Below are 19,990 nucleotides of genomic sequence, written 5' to 3'. Positions count from 1 at the left end.
AAGAGGTGGTTTTGTACTCATCACCCTTTGTTAGCTGCACAATTTACTGATATTAAAAATTGTAATAACATGGAACAGAAGACTTACACTAGGTTAGACCTCTGATCCATTTAGTGTCCCAGAAAAAGCTCTGTGTCAGTTCCTTGAGAAGGAAACCTTGCAGCAGGTGTCTATTTGAATTATAGAAAACAGCTCTATGCAGGACCTCAAAGTCCCTTTGCCCCAAGGCAGGATCACCTAAGCTATTCCTTAAATGTTTGTCTAACGTGTTTTTTAAAACCTTTGCTGATGGAGACTCTACAGAATCCAAGGCAATCCATTTTAGTAGAGAATATTTCTGTTCCCTGGTAAGTAGGGTACAGTGGAAGAAACTAATCCAGAAATAGAAAGACAAGCGTTAAAAGAACAGTGGAAAGTAATTTAAATTCAATATATTTTTATTCTTTGTAAATACAATGAGTACAACTTTTTAACTTCACAAATCAGTTAATCCACTTTGCACAGGAAAAGTTTTACTCATTCTATGATAGTCCAAGTGCTGATTTTTCTCAGTGCTAGTTCCTAATAACAAATCAAATTTTGAAAAGTACAGCAGCTATCTTTAAATGTTTTTTCTACATTTTTTACACATCAAATAAGCAGCTTATAACGTTTTTGTGTGTGAGAGGGTGTAGGCGAACAAGGCTTCAAAATTAGAACCTGGAGTTTTCTAAAAAGGCATTGGAGACTTTTGGAAATTGTTAGCATTGTATCAGTCAACAACCTTTACTTCTTTGAGATAAAATTCCTTCCGTTGATTTTTTTTTATGGTCATTTTCACTTCTCTGCACATCTCATTGACAAAGAGTTTGGCCACCGTTGCCTTTGGTTTCAGCACTGTGCCAACGAGACAGCCAGCAGGTCACTGAAGCGGTCATCTCCATTGTATTTGGTTTTGCTGTTTTAGTCTTCCTTTCTTGACTTGTATCTTTTCAGGTGTGTATGTGAATGTGTGTCTGTGTGTGTGGAAGAAGAAGGAGGGAAGGTCGGGGAGGAAGTGTATAAAGCTCTTCTGTCTTTGAGATGTTAACCGAACAAATTGTGGTGACATCCGCATCAAAGATCACCAGTTCATTTTGCTGGAAGAATGGAGCTGCTGTCATAAGCTACATTTTAATCAGTTCTGAAGGCCACTTCATGATGTATTACAGCAGAAGCAATGTTTTGGTAACCTGGTCTTAAATGTTGCCTATCGTATTAAAAACATTTTCCCAACATAGGCTACTTTTAAAACAGTTCTGAAGGCCACTGCATCTCACATTACAACAGAAGCCAAGTTTGGTCACCCGGTTCCAAATACTGAACAAACCAAAGTACCTTCTTTCACATTTTGTCTTAGATCTGCCAGTTAAATGAGAGAATAGCGGAGTCTTTGTTAACTATGACTGGCATCTGAATTGCCTCCATCCTGTAGTACCAGGAATAGCAGCCAAATTCCAACCACTTTCACTTTTTCTGTAGAACAAAGCATTCTCTCCATGATCTAAATCACTCTGTTCAGAGCAGCAGAATCATATCTACTGGGGTATTTTTTGTCAATGGGTTTAAAGGCTAAACATTCCCAGGCTTATGCTTCCTGTAGATTTTGTTAGTTGAGGCTTATTCTCCATAGATAAAAGTTCTTCTCAAACTGTCCATCCTGATTGTTTCTTTTAAGGTAATTTATATGTCACTGGATTTGTACATATCTGAAAGCAGTCTTGTAATTGGTACATTCCCAATGGTCTTTTTGAAAAACACTTCTTCTATTGTAGATGGACTAATCGAACGTAAAGCTGGTAAAAGCAATAAAAGTTTTCCAAAACGACAGGGTTGTGTGGGATACCTGGGAGACAGAGAGAGAAAAACCTGTTGAAGTTTTTAGATATTTTTCCAAAGAAAATCTTTTACTTTACAGAAAAGACCAATATTCAGCAAATTGTACAGATGGATGCTACCTCTGCTAAAACCCTGTATTTTGTACTCATATGAGTGTGCTGGTTTTGGCTGGGGTAGAGTTAATTTTCTTCATAGCAGCTAGTATGGGGCTATGTTTTGGATTTGTGCTGACAACAGTGTTGATAACACAGGGATGTTTTCATTACTGCTGAGCAGTGCTTACACAGAGTCAAGGCCTTTTCTGCTTCTCACCCCACCCCACCAGCGAGTGGGCTGGGGGTGCACAAGAGTTTGAGAGGGGACACAGCCGGGACAGCTGACCCCAACTGACCAAAGGGATATTCCATACCATATGACGTCATGCTCAGCACATAAAGCTGGGGGAAGAAGGAGGGGGGACATTCAGAGTTACGGTGTTTTGTCTTCCCAAGTAACCATTACACATGCTGGAGCCCTGCTTTCCCAGAGATGGCTGAACACCTGCCTGCCGATGGGAAGTAGTGAATGAATTCCTTGCTTTGCTTTGCTTGCACGCACAGCTTTTGCTTTACCTATTAAACTGTCTTTATCTCAACCTACGAGTTTTCTCAGTGTTACCCTTCTGATTCCCTCCCCGATCCCACCAGGGGGGAGTGAGCGAGCGGCTGGGTGGGGCTTAGTTGCCGGCTGGGGTGAAACCATGACAGTGAGCAAGAAGGTTGACCCGAAGGAAAACTCTCATAATGGAGGTTAGCAGAATATAGATAAATGTCTCTGAGTTTTGATCAGCTCCTTTGTTTATTCCCTCAGAATAGTAGCAATACAGAGACAGGATCTGCTCTGACTTGTCCCTTAGACAACTACTATATTCTTGATGCAGTTCAGGGAAGAGCTTGACCTATAATATGTCATTTTAAGTGCAATTTAAACCTAGCTGGATGGTCATGGTAATCATTTTGCCCCCTTTTGGTTGCGCTATACATTGAATTCCAATTGACATTTAGAAAGACTTTTTTGGTTAAAGAAGCAGTGTTCTATCCTCAGGTAATTGTGTAAGAGGGTATTTTCCATCCTTTCTCCCAGCTTTTGAAGCCAACACAACATAGGATATGTATTCTAGCTGTGCTTACACTGACTTTACACCAGTGATTCTCAAGCTTCTGCTTACAGTCGTCTCCCTAAAAGAAGGAGTAGGTCGTTTGGAGAAACATTCTGCTTCTCCAGTCTGCCCTCCCTTGCGTCCTGTTGAGAGTGACTCCACTGAGATCAAAGGGCTGATACTGCTGTAACACTGGCAGGAAGGTAAATTCAAGCCTGAGGAGGAAACACAAGCTGAAAGCCCTATCCCATTGGAATCAATCTGACAGTCCTGCCAGTGGACTGCACTTTTTTCCTTTATCTTTTACAACAGATACTATTTAGCCCAGTAGCTAAATATTTCCAGCAGTGCAGAAATGCAATGGAAAAGTCACCATGCCTGGAGTGGAAACCATGGCCATGTAAAACCATTGTTCCCTGGCTTCTCTCTCCAAGAGGCCCTGGCTGACTCAGAGTCTCCAGGGAGCAATCTTCATGGGAAAGACCTTCCGTAAGAACAGGAAGCGGTTGCTATGCAGCAGTTATTCTTTTTGCTCTGAACTAGCCATAACTGGATGGTATTTGCAATTTTGCTCCTATCCCCAGAGCAGGCCATTCCCTTTAGCCTAAACAGAAGTGCTTCAGAGACTGCTGCCATCTGATCTCTGACACTGAATTGACTTCTGCTAGACAGAGCTATTATGAGAGCAGATCAAAGTTTCAGAAGGAAAAAAAGGTATAAAAGTTCCTCTTCCACCACTCCATCTCCCACTGTGCTAGTCTCATGGACCTCCACTGCAGCTAGAGGATGAGATATGGACTTCACAAGACCTGTCGCAGCCCTCCCCAGAGGTCCTGAACCAGCCAGAGCAGCTGTTGCTGAAGACGTTAGGTGCATTCTTCTGGCTCTTCCCCTGTCCCACCACTCTGAAGTGGTCCACAGCAGGAGGCTACTGATCTGTTCACAGCCAGCTGTTCTAGAGCGTGGGGTTGTATTTTGCATAGTACATTTCATGCAGTCCTGGGCTTACCCCTGTAGACTTTGTGGGGTGACAGCTACAGCTTTTACAGCAGGTTTTAAGATTTCTGTATCCCATGGGACTTATCCTGAATGAGACAGAGGGGAATATTTTCTTCCCAAACAATGATTCTCATCACTCTGCTGTGGCACCAATATGGGATTCACAATTTCTGGATTTTTCATTTCAACCTGAGAACAGACTAAGGGTAGCATCTTGGAAGAGCCATTTAACTTCCTTGTGTCCCGATTTCCGTGTCTGCAAAAGGGGGGAAATGACATGGGGAAGTGTATTGGAGATCGTGGGTCAACAGCGCTCCTACTGCCGTGAGATGTGATGTTGTTTTGAGCATCACTATTAGCAGTATTTAATTGAATAAAATGTAGAGGAAGATGTAGCCTTCTGAAATGCAAAGTGTTCCACAGCAGGTGTCCCTTCCCACGGGAAGACCTCTCCTTTTACCACTTTTCAATTTGTCTGAATAAATCCCACATTGCTCATTTCATCAGGAAATGCCAAATCCCAGCAGGCTGACAGCCAACGTATACTTGCTGTAATAGCCCAGTCCCCATTTAAAGTCAGTGGAAATGTCACCTTCGCTACAGCGGGAGCGTGATTTTACCCCTGCACCTGCAAGAAGTATTGAGAGAAGACACTGATCACCTGGTATGAATGTAGCTGTTCAGAGTGAGCTGGGCTTCATCTTGAAGGGCTGCTATGGCGGCAGCATTTCGGAAACTCCTCAGTTCGGAACCACTGTGTGTAGGCACTGGAAAGCAGATCAGTTACTAGTTCAGCTTGACTCTTGGGTGGGTCAAAACAGTTCAGCTAGTGCTATCAATGGAAATTAAATGTTCCCATTAGTTCCCCAGCGCTCCACTGTCAGCCTTTCAAAATGCAACACCGACTATTGGAATTCGATACCGGGAAACCTGTTGGATGATACAGTGCTATGCCTGGTTTAAAACATAATTTTTGCTTTCAAGTAGCAACCTCATAGTTATCAGACTAGGCGAGCAAGAGATTCTTTCTGCTTACCAGCTTTAAAAGTGACAATGCATTTGAGACAGGCAAATTCGGTAGCATCTAGCCGAAGTTGTCTAAATCTAGCCACAACCTCCTGTAAAGCCTGTATTTCTGAAATAATTTTATTCAGCTTCTGAGAATCTGTATTGTCACTGTTCATGCCTAAAACAGAAACAGATGAAATAAATAATATTAAAGGCATTTGCTTTATTTTATATTGATTTCTGACAAAATCCTCTGTATCAATATCCACTCTATTGTCACACTTGTCTATCTGGTTCCATGTAAACTGACTATATTGTACGAAAGTTAATATAAAATCTTCTCTTGGATGATAACAAACACAGTAATTTGCATTTAAATGACAATGCAAGCAGTCATGAATACAACAAAACAACATTATTTGCATTTAAATATAGATTTATAAATGACAGGTATGCTCTATTGTTCAGTAGGAATTTGTTATTCTTTACATGTTGTTCTTTTTTCAGTAATGTATTTTTATGGTAATTTTTGTAACAAAGTCATTAAATTGTGCAATTCTTACCAGATACAGCCAGTAGAGTGTTAGCATCAACTGGAATGGCCCATTGTGCTATTCCTAGAACAAACAGTTCTCTCCAAGCATCTTCCAAAAGCATCAGCTGTCATACAATAGATGTACAATATAACATAGTGTATAATTTATAGATTTATAAACAATTTAAATATGTAAATTTCTGTTATTTTAAAAACTACTTTAAATGCCTGTCATGGTGTTTTCCCCACAGCATTCGTTAGCTTTTCTCTTAGGTTTTTGAGAAGGTGTCTAGAAATAAGTCTATATGGACTGTAGAAAAAGACGGAGGGTTGGCTCACTGTGCACCATGTTGTGGACCAAAAGGGCGCAGAAGGAGAAAGGAGGGTGAGAACTCCCGCCCCAGAGAGCTTGCTCACAACATGAACGCCCGCCTGTGTTTCTCAGCACAGCATGGGCTCTCTCCTCCTCTCCCTCGGCACATATAGCTCTCCTAGGACAAGTTGGACGAGTGCTCTCCTGTCGCTCTCTAGGGATTACCCTCCTTTCCCTCGGGAAGGCAGGATTTGTAAAGAAAAGCCTGGACAACATCCTGAAATGACGTCACTCTGTAGGGAGCACTGCTTTAGAGCACATATGTATCTTTAACCCCTTCCTTACTAAGCAAGTCTTTAGCTCTTTCAAGCACAGCATCTGGACACACATACGGTTTCTCAGTGTCACCTGTTTTCCTGCTTTTTGCTTAAAACCACACAGAAATTCCAGGCACTAAGAGCTGTTTCCTTTCAGAGAACTGAGTATCCAAGAACAGCATTGCTAGTTCTCTGCAATATTTGTACATCGCCTGGTTGCATGGAGGATGTGTTTTTCTCTGCTTGGAGGCAATGCCTTCGATTTCCGTGGAGAGGCAGTGGTGCATCTGAAGAGGAGGCATGACTCCTGGTAATGCAGACTGGCAAAGCCAGAACAGACATGTTTAGTCTTGAGGGCATCTATGGATTGTTGGCCCAGACCAACTCTTAAGAGGGGTTTGGAGGGCTCCCAGTTCAGCTGAAACTCATGGCCTAAAGGACGTGCTGTGGGGCGTACACATTGCTGGGACCTCACGGCTTTCAATAGGGTGGGAGAGGTTTGGAAGGGTGAGAATTGTAGTGGACTCAGGAGGGATCATCTGGTGGCTCCATGCAGTGAAAACAAGTTGCCCAAAACTTATGCAGGAAAAAAAGCAAACCACAAGTATTAATATTGCTATGGTCCCTGAAAGTATCAGCAGCTTAACTTCCTAGGAAAATAGGAAGGAGGGTATTTTAAGTCTGTAAAGACTGTGTAAAAGGAAGAACGAAGTAAAAAAATACATCTAACCAAATGAATTATGATTTCTGTGGAATCAGATATGTGAAAGTAATAGATGATAAGTTATATAGAAGTTCTGCAAAGCACGTAGCGCAAAAAGGCAGAAAATGGGCATAAGCCTGCAACGATAATCTGAGAGCAGAGACTCTGAGCGCTCTTCCTCCCATTCTGACTGGAACAGGGTGGTTTAAAACTCACAACTTGACTAAGGAGATCGTGCAGGAACGTATTTATGTCTCTGTTTGCATGTAGTTACTATCTGAAATTATTATATTGGATTTTACAGTACTGGAAGCTGCCCAGATCATTGTATGAAATATGGAGGGGACAGGGGGCCTAGGGTGCAGTGCCCATCTCAGCTCTGTTCTGAGAGCAGCCGAACCTGCTCCTAAGTCTCCCAACTGCTGCTGCCTGCGAACCCAGCCCTTCCTCCAGGTAATCCTGCCTGATGGATGTGCAGGTTTCTATATGACATAGGAAATGATTCGCCAGCCTTTCATCTGCTTTTGTAAAACTTTTTTTGTCATTCATTCATGCAGATACAATGGTAATGAACGGTGGTTCCTGGAAGATATCAATTTCGTATGTTCTTTCCCACTAAGTCTTTAAAGTCAGAAGACTTTAGAAATAAGAGACTATTCCAATAGCTGAAGCTTTCTTCATGCCTATGCGTAAGTCTGTAAAACCACCAATTAAAATAATTCATGCTGAAGTCATACTCAGCCCTCCTTCTTCAAAGAAACAAGAAATACCAGCCTTTCTGAAGGACTGGTTTTTGCTTCCTAATCAGCCCCATCCTGTTAGTTCGACCTTTTGTTGGTGGCCTGCATTGGGCCAACCTGCCTTACGGGCAAGCTGGGCAGGTGTGCAGGCCAGCAGAACTTGAAGCATGGCACTTTTGTTGTGTGGCTTCCAATCCACGATGGGATTAGCTCTATGGAGCTGGGGAAGGGACACAGCCTCTGTTTTACCGAGGGTAGTCACACAGCAATCCTCACACGTGGGTTTTGTCAGCAATTTGGTTTCTACTTATTTCCTTGCCTTCAAGATGAAACTATCACAGAGTCCTGGAATCACAATGTGTTTGCCTTTTCGGAAAGGCACAACAAAAGCAAAATCCAGGAGAAGGTTTTAGACTCTCCTTGGGCAGATGTCAGGGATACAAAAAGAGAAATGCAGACATTTACAGCTGGGCCATTGTCAAATTAAATAATGCAATGGCACTATTATAAAAACCAACTGTCTGATTATTCATGAAACAAGGTGATTAAAATCAGAGTTACTTCTTTTCCAGCTGTCCTGAATATGACAGGGGAATCATGCAGAGAGAGGCCGAGGTCAAAGCTTTAGTGCTGAGCAGCTCTGAGTTTTGAGGAAGCTAGCTGGCAAGGAGGTACGGCAAGTCAAGGTGATGTTAAGGAAAGGCTGGGATTATACTATGTAATTCACTAACGTTAGTCCCTGATATGAAAGTGAAAGAGGCAGTGGATTATTTAAAGATAACGGGAACACTCTGGTATCTGTGGTAGATGCTTGGTCATGTGCAATGGAGACTTCCCTTGCTCCCAAATCCTGCTGCCCCCTCCTCTGCACACTAACAGAGATGACCTTGTGGGAAATGCATCCGTATTATGTCAAATAAAGCCTTCACCTAAGGACCCTCCTGTGGACATCACTGGTCTAGGGATGAGGCTCCTGCTGAAGCGGCACGCTTGCTGCTTGTCCCTGATATTTGGGCCTGTTTCTTTGGTTGCTTAGTATGACAGACCTGGTGCTCCACAGGAGTAGCGGCAGCAGAAGACAACATTAGAGAACAGCATGCCGCACTGGGACCGCTGTCTTCCTCGCGGTGTGTGTAACCTCCCGGGCCCTCCCCCGTGGCTCCCCTCACGCTCACTCCGCAGCAGTACTGCGGCCAGAGCTGAGCGGCATCCCCCTTCCTCTCGTTTCACAACAGGGGTTTCAAAACATGGGTCTGGTGCTAGGAAAGGAACATTTCAATGTACCTTAGCTTTATATCACATTGTGACCATCATGGTTTACCTTTAGGTAGAAAACACTATTGGTTTCCTAAGCAGCTCTTTTCCTTCAGTTCAAAATACATATTTGCACATCAGCTGCAACACTTGCAACATGCATCCATGGAAAGGAACTAGTTGCTCTGATGACTGCTATGTAACATCTAACGTACAACTTTTCTAGTTACCATTTTGGGAAATTAGCTCAATCATATCAAAGTATTAGACGTCTTTTAAGATTGGAGCTTTGCATAGATTTCCCCCCTTCCAGTTTATAATTATCTGATTACTTTTTTTTAAAATTAGTGCATTATACAAAGCACACTGAGTCCTCATCAAGAATCAAGTCATTAAGGAATTGCTTCAGCTCGTATGGTTCACATATGATTTACTTGACGCAAAGGCAAATTGTCATAGAGGAAAACAAGACAAATTAAAGAAGATTTTAATTAATGGTGAAAAATATTGGGGGCTGGCCAAATTCTGCTTCCACCATATTGGTGTAATTGTAAATTCACTGAAGCCAATATGAATAAGGAAAAAATGTTGGCTGTGTAAACAGTGGGAGAGGAGAGGAGAGGAGAGGAGAGGAGAGGAGAGGAGAGGAGAGGAGAGGAGAGGAGAGGAGAGGAGAGGAGAGGAGAGGAGAGGAGAGGAGAGGGGAGGGGAGGGGAGGGGAGGGAAAGGGAGGGGAGGGGAGGGGAGGGGAGGGGAGGGGAGGGGAGGGGAGGAGAGGGGAGGAGAGGAGAGGGGAGGAGAGGAGGAATGGTCTTCAGAAATCACCTCACTCACATCCTGGACCATATGCTTAACTAAGCAAAATAAGATGCTGTTCCACATTTTATGGAGGGGAAAGTTGACCCAAAAGTAGAGAAGCAGTTTTGGTACACTGATTTTGATTTGCAGCCTGGTGACTTTTCCTCTAGAACTTGTCCTCCCATAATATTTGCTTTATATTAGATTTTCTTCTGACGTGATTTCCACTTGCTTCATGAAGTAACAGTTGGAGGAAAGCAGTTTCTAAATCACTGCCTGGTTTTTAGGGACAGACCAAAACTCTGCCCTGAACTTCAGGACTTCTGAAGTCCATTACGGATTTAAACGTCTAGGGCTGAAGGTTCAGGACCCAATTTGAGCTCTGAGCCTTCTTTAACAGGCAGGCCAGGCCAATGCCATTCCCACTGCAGGTGCCTTACCTGGTCTTGTAAGGACAAGGTGGAGAAGGCTGGGACACTCTTGGCCCACTTGATGCTCATGAACAGAAGTCTGGCTGCTGACTCGCAGACGGATTCGGTGGCCACTTCGTAGAGATACATAGGGGTACCATTGACTTCATGTGGGTACTAGTGTCAAAAAGAAAATAAAGCAACTTCATACAACATCACCAAGGCAGCCTGGTCTTCCTGTCCCATGCAGCTGCCATTCAGCACATCATGCTCATGCCCAATACAGAGTGTGCACTCTCTTACTCTGCAAGCAGAGGGCATTGCTTTCAGTCGGCCCACTCCAAGCCGCGCTCTGCTGCTCATCCGTGTGGATGAACTGTACTGCAGAAACAGTTCTCCGGAGGAGATTGAAGGGAAAATGAAATTATTACATCAGGGGAAAAAAATTAACAAAATGCAGTGTCATCCTTTACCCTGTTACACAATAGCACACCTCTGGTAGCAGAGTTAGATGAATATAAATTTGATTAAGAATTTGTGGTTTGTAACCTGTGCTTCAGAAGCTGATTTAGCACTCCAGCCTTGCTCAGCAAAACAGTAAGTACTTGTTTGCTCTCTTACTGCAACAGGCTGTAAGCAGATGCGTAGAGCTAAGCATAACTACCTAAGGGCCATGTAGGATTGGAATGGAGTTACATTTTCAAGCATGTGCTATGTTTTCTTGAGAAATAATTTCTGATTCAGTATTTTCCAAAATTATAATATAAAACTCTATGTTATGATCATGTTCACGATGGATTCTGCCAAGCTACCAACTCTGAAAATGCAGAACTATTTAAGTTGTCTCTTCTATGATTTTCTAGGTGCTGTAAATATGCAAAATGCCATTGCAAATGGGTTAATTAAAAACATCACCTTATGGCTAATTCCTGTGCAGTTGAGGCCACGGCAGTACTTCCTCTGGGCTGCTTAGGAAACATCACAGCCAAGAAGCGCAAAGCCAGCTTAGACACTTTCGTGTCTGTGTGGACAAGCTGCAGGCTTTGTTCAGTACAGATAATACTTTCTAGACTACACCACTATGGAGATGGGTGTTTTGCTGAAGAAAACTCAGTGATTGCAGCTCATCCTCATGAAACAAGGTTTAAAATTGACTTGTGGATGGGCTCCAGGCAGGAGGAGCACCTCTGTAACCATGAGGGTGTAAGGATGTAGGAGAGACAGGGTTTGTTCAGAGCGGGTTATCAGTCGGGCCTTCTGCATACCCCTTCTGCAGAGGGCCTCTTACCCCTTAAACCTCGTATCTTCAGAGCCTTTAGGGACACAACAAAAGAGTCCCCACCACAACCCGCAAGGCCTCAGGCCTTGCTCTTTGCCACATCTATCCCAGATGCAGGAAGGAGCTGGCGGGTTGCAGGTACCCCAGCAGCGAGGTCTGCAGGCCCGCTGGGGGCCGGGGCGATGGCTGACCTTTGGGGTGGGCTGTGCCAGGCCCACCAGAGCCTGCCTCTCAGGGGTGCCAGCGACAGCAGCCAGCTCCAGGCCGTGGGGCTCCAGCTGGGAGACGGCGGTGAAGAAGGCAGGCGCTGGCAGGGCGGCGGCGGGGAAGTGCGGGGCGCCGCCGCTCTCCTCCTTGTGCCCACGGAAGTAGAGGGCCACCTGCTTCCGTATCGTCGATGTCCGGGGGCCCCGCTCGTGCTGCACTGCTGCGGGGCACCAAGGAGAAGCGAGGGGGTCACTGTGGGGTCCCGTGCCGGGTGCCCCGCGCTGCTCGGCTGGGCTTCCCTCCCTCCCCGCAGTTTTTCGGGGCTGACCCCGCACCCCCCACCTGGAGGGCGTCTGGGGAGAAATGGGCGAGGCTGCCGCGGGATGGGGGTCATTAGGGGCCGGGGGGGGAGACCCCGCAGCAACACACCGCTCCCCCTTCAGAGCAAGGCCTGGGTCCCCCCTGCCCCCTGCCACCCGGGCCCCGGCAGAGGGGAAGCAGGTACCGTCTTTGTTCATGTTGACCTCCAAGCACTTCTTCAGCCGGCAGGCCCGGCACTGGTTCCTGTGCGTCTTGTCCACCGGGCAGCCTCCCTGCAACACAGCCAGCCGTCGGGCCGGGGGGAGCAGCGCGCTCACCCCGCCGGCCCCCGGCGCCCTCCCCGCGGCGGCGGGAGGCACGGAGGGGGCCGCCCCTGGGTGCGCGGGGGGGCCGTGCCGGGCCGTGCCGGGCCGTGCCGGGCCGGGCCGTGGTGCTTGGCCCGGCGGCGGGGCGGGCCGGGCCGCCTTCAGCACCCGAGACAGCGACGGCGGCGCCCCGGTCCCCTGTGCCCCCCCCACCCTCCGCGTCCCCAGCCCCGCATCCCCGCGGGGACAGTCCGAGGGTGGAAATGAGCGCGGTCGGGGCGGGAATGGGAAAAAGCGGAGCTGCCTCCGCCCGGGGCGAGGGCGCGACCCGCCGGGGATGGAAATCTTGTCGGTTGTCCTTCGACCACAATTCTATGGATTGTGGCTGTCCCTCTCTTTCCTCGCCTTCCCCCGCTGTCCTCCCCGCTCCCTCTTTGCGCATCCCCCCCTCCCCGGGGCGCACCGGTGGGCTGCGGCCGCACGGCCCGGGGCGGGGGAACGTGCCGGCGGGAGGCGGGCTGGGGCACCCAGCGCCCGGCCTCGGCCCGGGACCCCCTGGGCAGGGAGGGGGAGGCTGCGTGGCAGCTGGATCTTACTGCTGCGGGTGTTTCTGTCGGCGGGGGCGGGGGGGTGGGGCGACACGAAGCCCTGGGGAAATGCAGTGTAAGAGGTGCGGGCGGTGAGGGGACTGCGCTGCGGCTGGTACCTGATTTCCCGATTTGCAAACATAGGTCCTATTCCTCCTGATGCTCCGCTTGAAAAATCCCGAGCACCCATCGCAGGCGTAAACCCCATAGTGTTTTCCGGAGCTGCGGTCCCCACACACTTTGCAAGGGATGTCTAAAATGCGACCTGAAAGCAGAGAAGGGAGAGAGGGAGAGAGCGAGCGCTCAGCAATCTGACCTCCGGAGGGATTAGCCCCAGAGCCGCAGTACAAGCAAATAATGAAGTGATTTTATAGCCAACTTTCTTTTCCTTGAGCAAGTGTCAGTTTTCTACAATGAGCATTATTCATGCCCCGCTACGTTTATTTGGATCTTCTATAATCGCCAAGACCCATTTTGGAAGGGAAGATTACAGCAGCGGGAGCAGCAGACTTGCCTGCTAGAAGCGGGGATGCGGGGGGGGGGGGGGGGGGGGGCGTTTCCCTCGCTTTCTGGCGCTCGGCAAACAGAGGACGGCACTTTCCCTGGGCAGGAGAGCAGTCAGGAGACCGAGGCACAGAATAAACCAAAACAAAATAAAACGACGGGGAAGCCAAGTAACCTCCTCTCCCCTCTAGCAACCCCAGCGAAAGGGGGCTGGCTCCTGCCACAGACGAGCCGTGCCATTTTCTTCACCCCAAAACCCGCAGCAAAACTTTCCGCCTCGCCTTTGTGCGCGGACGCGGCTGCGGGCTGCGGAAGGACTGGGGCGCGGGGTTGGCGGGCGGGCAGAGACCCTCCGCTCCGCTCCGCTCCCCTCCGCTCCGCCTCGCCTGCAGCCCCCGCTCCGCCGGGCGCTGCTTTCGCACCGACTTTGACTAGAATTGCAAATGCTCTGAGGGTGTTGTAAAAATTTGAACAGAGATTATTGCAGCCCGGTTCAAGAAACGCGCCAAAACCCCGCTCGGCTTCTGCCTTTTCTCCGGTTTAGCTCTCCTCTTTTATTTTTTTTCTTCCTTTTTCTTTTTCTTTTTTTTTTTTTAATTTTCCTTTCTCTTTTTCTTTCTCTCTTTTTTTTCTCTTTTTGTTCGTTTTCTTCTTTTTCTTTCTCTTTTTCTTCTTCTTCGTCGTCTTCTCTTTCTTTTCTTTTCTTTTCTTTTCTTTTCTTTTCTTTTCTTTCTTTTCTTTTCTTTTCTTTTCTTTTTTCTTTTCTTTTTCCTCTCTTCTCTTCTCTTCTCTTCTCTTATCTTCTATTTTATTTTCTTCTCTTCGATTCTGTTTTCTTTCTTTTTCTTTTCCTCTGCCTCAAACAGCCTTCTTTCCTCCTACCACAACTTACACTGAAGTTTCAGTCCCTCTCACCAAACGTTGGTTTCCAAACTCCGACGGAGAGCACTCGGGGCCGCTGTCTTTGTTTAGAAGTAGTTCAGGGAGACCCCCGGCTGCGGGTGGGTGAGGCTGAGGCTGGAAGGGGGAAGGTGGCAGCGTGCGGTGCGGTGCGGTGCGGAGCGCTGCTGGGGGCGGGGGGGAACAGGCCGCAGGGGCTCCCCTCGCTCCCTAGAGAATTTAGGATCCCGAGATACTTTCAGACATGTCTACGCTAAGGCTCTAAGACAATGCCTGCTGGCAGACAATAGGGACATTAGATAAAGTGTTAACTTAATGATTTTGCCCATTGAAACTCGTTTGACTGCCTCCAATGAGCACAAGCTGCCAGCTTCTCCCCTAAATGAAACCCGACAGCTGCTATACACAACACGGCGAGAGGGACGGGGATTAGGTTAGGGACTGAGAGAGGGAGGGGTGGCGGAGGGAGGGAGGGTGGGAGGGAGAGAGAGAAGTTAAAGAATAGAAAACTTTTACGCAATTAATAAGGAGCGCAGCTAAAGGAAGCCCCCCCCCGCCCCACTGCCTGCGAGCAAGCCGCGGCTTTGGAGCTGCAGGTAGGCGCCCGTGGGGAGGGCTGAGGCCAAGGCACGGTTTCTGGGAGTGTGTAATTACAAGCCCTCCTTGCCACCTGCCTATTGGGGCACCAGTGACCCGTCAAAAAGTGTAGCATGGGAATTCGGATATCGCACAATGCCAACGGGGGAAAGCGCTCGACTTCCCTCTCCAGCCCTTAGCATCCACGGGGAGAGAGAGGGTCCACACGCACGCACACAAAAGAGGAGGAGGAGGGGCAGGCTGGGGGTGGGGGGAGAGACACTGGAGCGGTACGTGCGGCGGTGGTGCATCCCGGTGCAGAGCCCGGCACCGCCGCGCTACCCCCGCGCACACCGGCCCGCCGCCGGGGACCCCCCCCCGCTCCGCCTTCCCTCGGCCGCGCATCCGGGCCCGGCGCGGGGCAGCCGGCTGGGCTTCGCGGGCGCTAAAAGCGGGCGGCGGAGAGGGAAGAAACTTGGGCTGGTTTTACAGAAAGTTTTTCCCCAGACGGATTTTAAGCTTGGGAGCCGCTTTAAAAAAATCATATGCATTATGCATATGTTCATATCCACAGCATGCGTGTAAACATTGTTCCATATATTCTTTACACGTCCATATATTCGTTCCATCTATAAAACCCGAGCACCTGGAGCATCTCTTCAAACCCCAAAAACCGCGTTTCCAGCCGTCGGAGCGGCGCGGCCCGTCCGATCAGCCCCGCGGTCCCCGACGAGGCGGAGGACGGGGAGGGGGGATACGGCGGAGGGAGCGGCTGGAGCCCCCCGCCCCGCCGGCTGCGGGGCCGCCCCGTCCCGCCGCCCGCCCGCAAACCCGGCCGCGCTCCGCGCCCCCCCGCCACCCCCCCACCCCCGCCCCGCGGAGCCTCTTATGAGAAAACTTTCGTGCAGGGCAAAATATGAAATAAGTAGAGGGGGAAGAGGCAGGGCGGGGGGTGGGAAGAGAAAAATGTGAGCTTGACACGGGGTCATGAGATAACTGATTAACTCTGTTTAAAAGCGCTCCGGTTCCCCGAGGTACCGCTTCGTCTCAGAAGTTTAGCGCTAAGAAAATGGGATTTCTGTTCAGCTGGGAAACCGTTTTGAACATCCCACGACAGGGGGTCCTTGGGGGCTCTTTTTGTGTGTCATAATTGCTTAAAGGATATATGGCAGCCCCGATTACTGTAATTACCATCAGAGGCTGTTGAAAGAAGTTAGTCTGGGCTCGGGGGACGGCGGGATGGGGTCTTGTTACCACCCAGGCAGACATCGCAGCTGACATCGCTAGACGCCCACCGGCGGGCAGAAAAGCCAGGCCGGAACCCCCTTGCCCGGGAGCCCCCCGGGACCCCCGGGACGGGCGCCCAGGCCCCGGTTCAGCGGGTCGGGCTTTTCCATGTGCTGCCGAGGCCGGCTGGGCTCGGGCCCCGGCCCGGGGCAGTCCCCGCTTGTCCCCATCCCCGCGGGGCCTGGCCGGGTCGGGCCTGGGGGTCCCTTTCGGGCGGTCCCCGGGGTTCTGGGAGGGTCGGAATCAGCAGCGAAAGCGGCGGTGGTGGCCGGGGGTCGCCCAGCGCCGTGCAGTCGGAGGCGCGGTCCAGCCTTGCGGGTTTTCTCCTCCGCAAAATGTCTCCGGCAGAAGCTCCTTTGGGAAGGAGGCTGCCCGGCCCTTCCTGCCCCTTTCCCGACACTCAGAAATCTCCCAGGAGCCCCGACAACGTCCCGGCGCGGCTGCCCACGGGCCCGATCCCGCTCCGGCTCCCCTCGCACTTACCGGGCAGTTCGGGAGGCGCAGCCGGCGGGAAGCAGCCCCGGCCGCCGCGGCTATTTTTGCCGGTGCCCCCTTCCCCTCCGCCGGTTATTACTTCCACCGCGGCCCCGCTACTATTTTTTTTTCCCCTCGGGGGACTGGCGCGGAAAAATGCCGCGCTCAGCTCCATGGGAAAAGAAGGCAAGGTAACCCACGCCGAAACGGCGGCAGCTCGGCCGCAGCGCCGGACCCCCGCTGGGCTCCGCGCTGCCCGCCCTCCTCCACGCGCGACTTCCACGCCGCGGCCCCCGGCTGCCCCCCGGTCCCGCCGCCGCCGCGGCCCCCCGGCTTCCCGGTCCCCGCGGACAAAGGGCGGACCCGGGTCAAAATAATGGAGGGCAGCGGCAAGGAGAAGGCCGTGGGGATGGGGGGGCGGCCGGTGGCAGGTACCGCGGCGGGTCCCTCCCGGCTCTGCCTCCCTTTCTCCGCCGCTCCGCAACCCCGAGAGCCCGCCGGAGCGCAGAGGAAATAACTGTCCGATCCATCACTTGTCAGACATTAAATTGGATTGGGTATTTTTTCCCCCCTTTGTTACTGACTCCATCCATATTACAAACTCCGAAAGTCCCATTGGGATTATACGGATTGAGCCATTTCTCTAAGAGCGGTTAGTCATGCTTTAAATTCCCCAGTTATGAGGTGCATGGATTTAGGATTAAGGAAAATGTGACTTTTAAGTTGTTTCTGCTTTCCTCGTTGCAGGATTATTTGTTGTAACTGGAAATGGTGTGCAAAGTATTGCATTTAAATCCTCCTTCAATAGAGTTGCTTACGCGATTCCGTGTAATAGAGTGACCGGAGTTTCAAACTCTTAAAAAGAAATTATTATGTCGCAGAACGTTGCATAAAGTCCGTGAGAAAAGCAGCACGTTTCACCTCGTAATGCCCTTTAAACTCAAATCTTCTCCCCTTCGCCCCAGTACCGGAGACCCGCAGAAAACCGCCCGCGACCCGGCAGGGCGAGCCCCCTCCCCGCCGCCGACGGAGCTGCCCTTCCCGGAGCTCGCTGCCCCCGGGCTCCTGCCCCGGTTCCCGGTGGGGAAAGCCGGGGCGGGCGGCTGGGAAGAGGTTTTTTGTAAGCCACGGGCCCAAGCTCCATCGGGGCAACTCCGAGCCTATATATTCGTTGCCATTCCGGATGGAAATATAAACTTCTTTTTTAATTCGGGGGGGGGGGGGGGGGGAAGATGCAAACCCAAACCACAACCCCCCCTCCCCTTCCTCTCCCTCCCCTCCACCTCCCGCCCCCCAGGCCAGGCTGCAGCCGGTCTCGGCAAGGCTGCTCGAAGCCTCCGCCGCGTTATTACCCACTTGTTGATCCCGCCGGCTTGCTCATGCTCGAAGCCCCCCGGGAGTCGTTAAACTCGGGGCGAAGTGTCGGCGCGGGGCGAGGCAGTGCCCGCCCCCCCCCCGCCGGCGCGGCGGTTCCGCGGGGCAGGTGCCTCCCTCGGGCGCTCACTGCTGGCTCCGCCGCGGGGGCCGGCACATCCTCGCCGCTGCCCCACTCCCCAGCGATGTCCTCCCGAGGGACGGGGACACACGGCGGGGACGCGGCAAGGAAAGGAAAAAAAAAAAAAAGGACGCAAAAAGAAAAAAAAAAGAAGAAAAAAGGAAAAACAAAAAAGAAACGAAATGACCCGAAGTCGGCGGCCGCTCGCTGCCCCCCTGCGAGCAGATGCTCTCGGGACCCCGGGAAGGTGCAGGGGGGTGCGAGTGGGCTCGCCACCGCGCTCCTGGAAGGCAAGCGAGAGCCACAGCAGCCAGGACAACAATGAGACGAAGGAGAAGGTAGGATGGGGAGCGGGGCTCTGCGCCGAGCGCCTCGGTGCAGCGAGCAGGGAGATCAGAGCCTGGAAAAATAATGGCAGGGGGGAAAAGGCGTCAGAGGAGGCTGTCTCTGCCTCTCAGAAACTGAATGGTATAAAAAGGGAAAGGTTTCCAGAAGTTCATTACACTGGCTGACTTTGCGCTTTGAGCTCCAGGCTTCGGCCCCTATAATATCGGCAGAGAGGCTGTGACAGGCAGCGGCGGGGAGGGGAGAGGAGAGGGACGCCCCTTGCCCACTGAGCTTCCCTTGCTTTCCCCCCAACTCCTGCCGCCGCGTGACGTCACCCTGCGCTGGGAAGGGGAGGGGGCAGGGAGGGGGTTAAATGCTAATGATATTAATGAACCCCCGAGCGGCTTCCACACAAAATGCAGCGGCTGCCGAGATGATTCCGCCTCCTCACTCGCCTTGTGCCCTCGCTGTAATAAAAGGGGACCCCCCCCAAAAAAAAAGAAAGAAAAAAAAGAAAATAAAAGAAAAAAGAGGAGACAAAAGAAAAGCAGAAAGAACGGATCAAAATCCCGTTTCTTTTGCATTTTCCCGTGGCGAGGTGGGGCCCGCCTGCGGTTGCCCCTGCCCTTGCCCTTGCCCCGGCCCGGGCAGCGGCCGTGCTGGCGGCCGGCGGGGCCGGGCGGGGAGCGGGCCGGGCTGCGAGCCGAGCCGAACTGAGCCGGGTCGAGCCGAGCCGAGCCGGGCCGGGCCGGGCCGGGTCAGGCCGAGCTGCCAGCCTCGCCGCCGGGCGGCCGGACCTCCCTCCTGCCGCGGGAGTCGGGGCTGGCGCGGGGGGAGCAGGGGCGGGCTGGCTCCCGGCGGCGGCCGGCGGGGTGCGCAGGGGGAGCAGGGCGGGAGGGTTGGTTTCGCTCTCGGGAGGAATGGGGAGCGCTCTGCCCGGCCCCAGCCCGGAAAACCTCCGCGTCTCCCAGTGCCCGGAGCCGGAGTCGCCTCCGCCGGCCTCCCGCTGAGTCGACCCGGCCCTGCCGGGCAGGGGGCACCGCCGGCACCACCGAGCTCAGCCCCGCGGCCGGCGGCTCCCGGCTCCCCGCTCCCCGGCGCCGGGACTTGTTGCACGGCGGCCGTGCAGGGAGCCGGCCCGCAGCCGGGGTCACTCCTCCTGCCCCCACACCGCCCCGGCCCCGGCGGGATTGAAGAGGGCCCTGCCTGCCCCGCAGGGGTGCTCTGACCCCGGGCACCGCCGACCTCGCCGCGCCCCAGCAGTCCTCCCCGGATGTCCCAGGAGCGCTGGCAGGGTCGGGGCGCAGGGGAGCGGCGAGAGGCCGGAGGTGGGACCCCTTCCCAAGCCAGCAGCTCTGGTTTCACCGGGAGGCTGCCGAGCTCTCCCACTCCCGTTGAAACTCTCTGTGAGGTGGCACCTTGTTGAGCAGCCCAAGGGTGGGGAGAGGTGCGCATCTGGGAAGGGAGGAAAGACCATCTCTCCAAGCTGAAATGAGCAACAGCACCAGAGAGCAGGGCCAGAAGTTGCTGAGGAGTTTGTGAAGCCCTCAGAGGTTCCTTGGTGACTGCTTTCTCGTCCCTGCCACCGATGCGAGGTGTTAATGTACCACGAATAACTTCTCCCTTGCTGGTTGTGATCCAGCCCAGCCCCAAATG

At 51.6% G+C, this 19,990-nt stretch overlaps 1 protein-coding gene across 1 annotated transcript; it reads right to left on the bottom strand.

Moving 5' to 3' along the window:
* Positions 1-310: 310 nt before the first annotated feature.
* On the bottom strand, positions 311-19,307 carry NR2E1 (nuclear receptor subfamily 2 group E member 1). Its single transcript, XM_075145624.1, has 9 exons — positions 17,869-19,307; positions 12,891-13,036; positions 12,064-12,151; positions 11,543-11,778; positions 10,103-10,249; positions 5,566-5,662; positions 5,031-5,180; positions 4,656-4,761; positions 311-1,864 (listed from the first exon to the last, which is right to left on the bottom strand). Exons 1-9 carry the CDS (start codon positions 17,891-17,893, stop codon positions 1,702-1,704), a joined length of 1,158 nt encoding a protein of 385 aa, XP_075001725.1. The 5' UTR covers positions 17,894-19,307; the 3' UTR covers positions 311-1,701.
* Positions 19,308-19,990: the final 683 nt, after the last annotated feature.

The sequence above is a fragment of the Calonectris borealis genome, chromosome 3 (assembly GCF_964195595.1).
Source record: "Calonectris borealis chromosome 3, bCalBor7.hap1.2, whole genome shotgun sequence".
Lineage (NCBI taxonomy): Eukaryota > Metazoa > Chordata > Aves > Procellariiformes > Procellariidae > Calonectris > Calonectris borealis.
The sequence above is the reverse complement of the archived record's forward strand: the minus strand, read 5'-3'. Positions and strand labels throughout refer to the sequence as shown.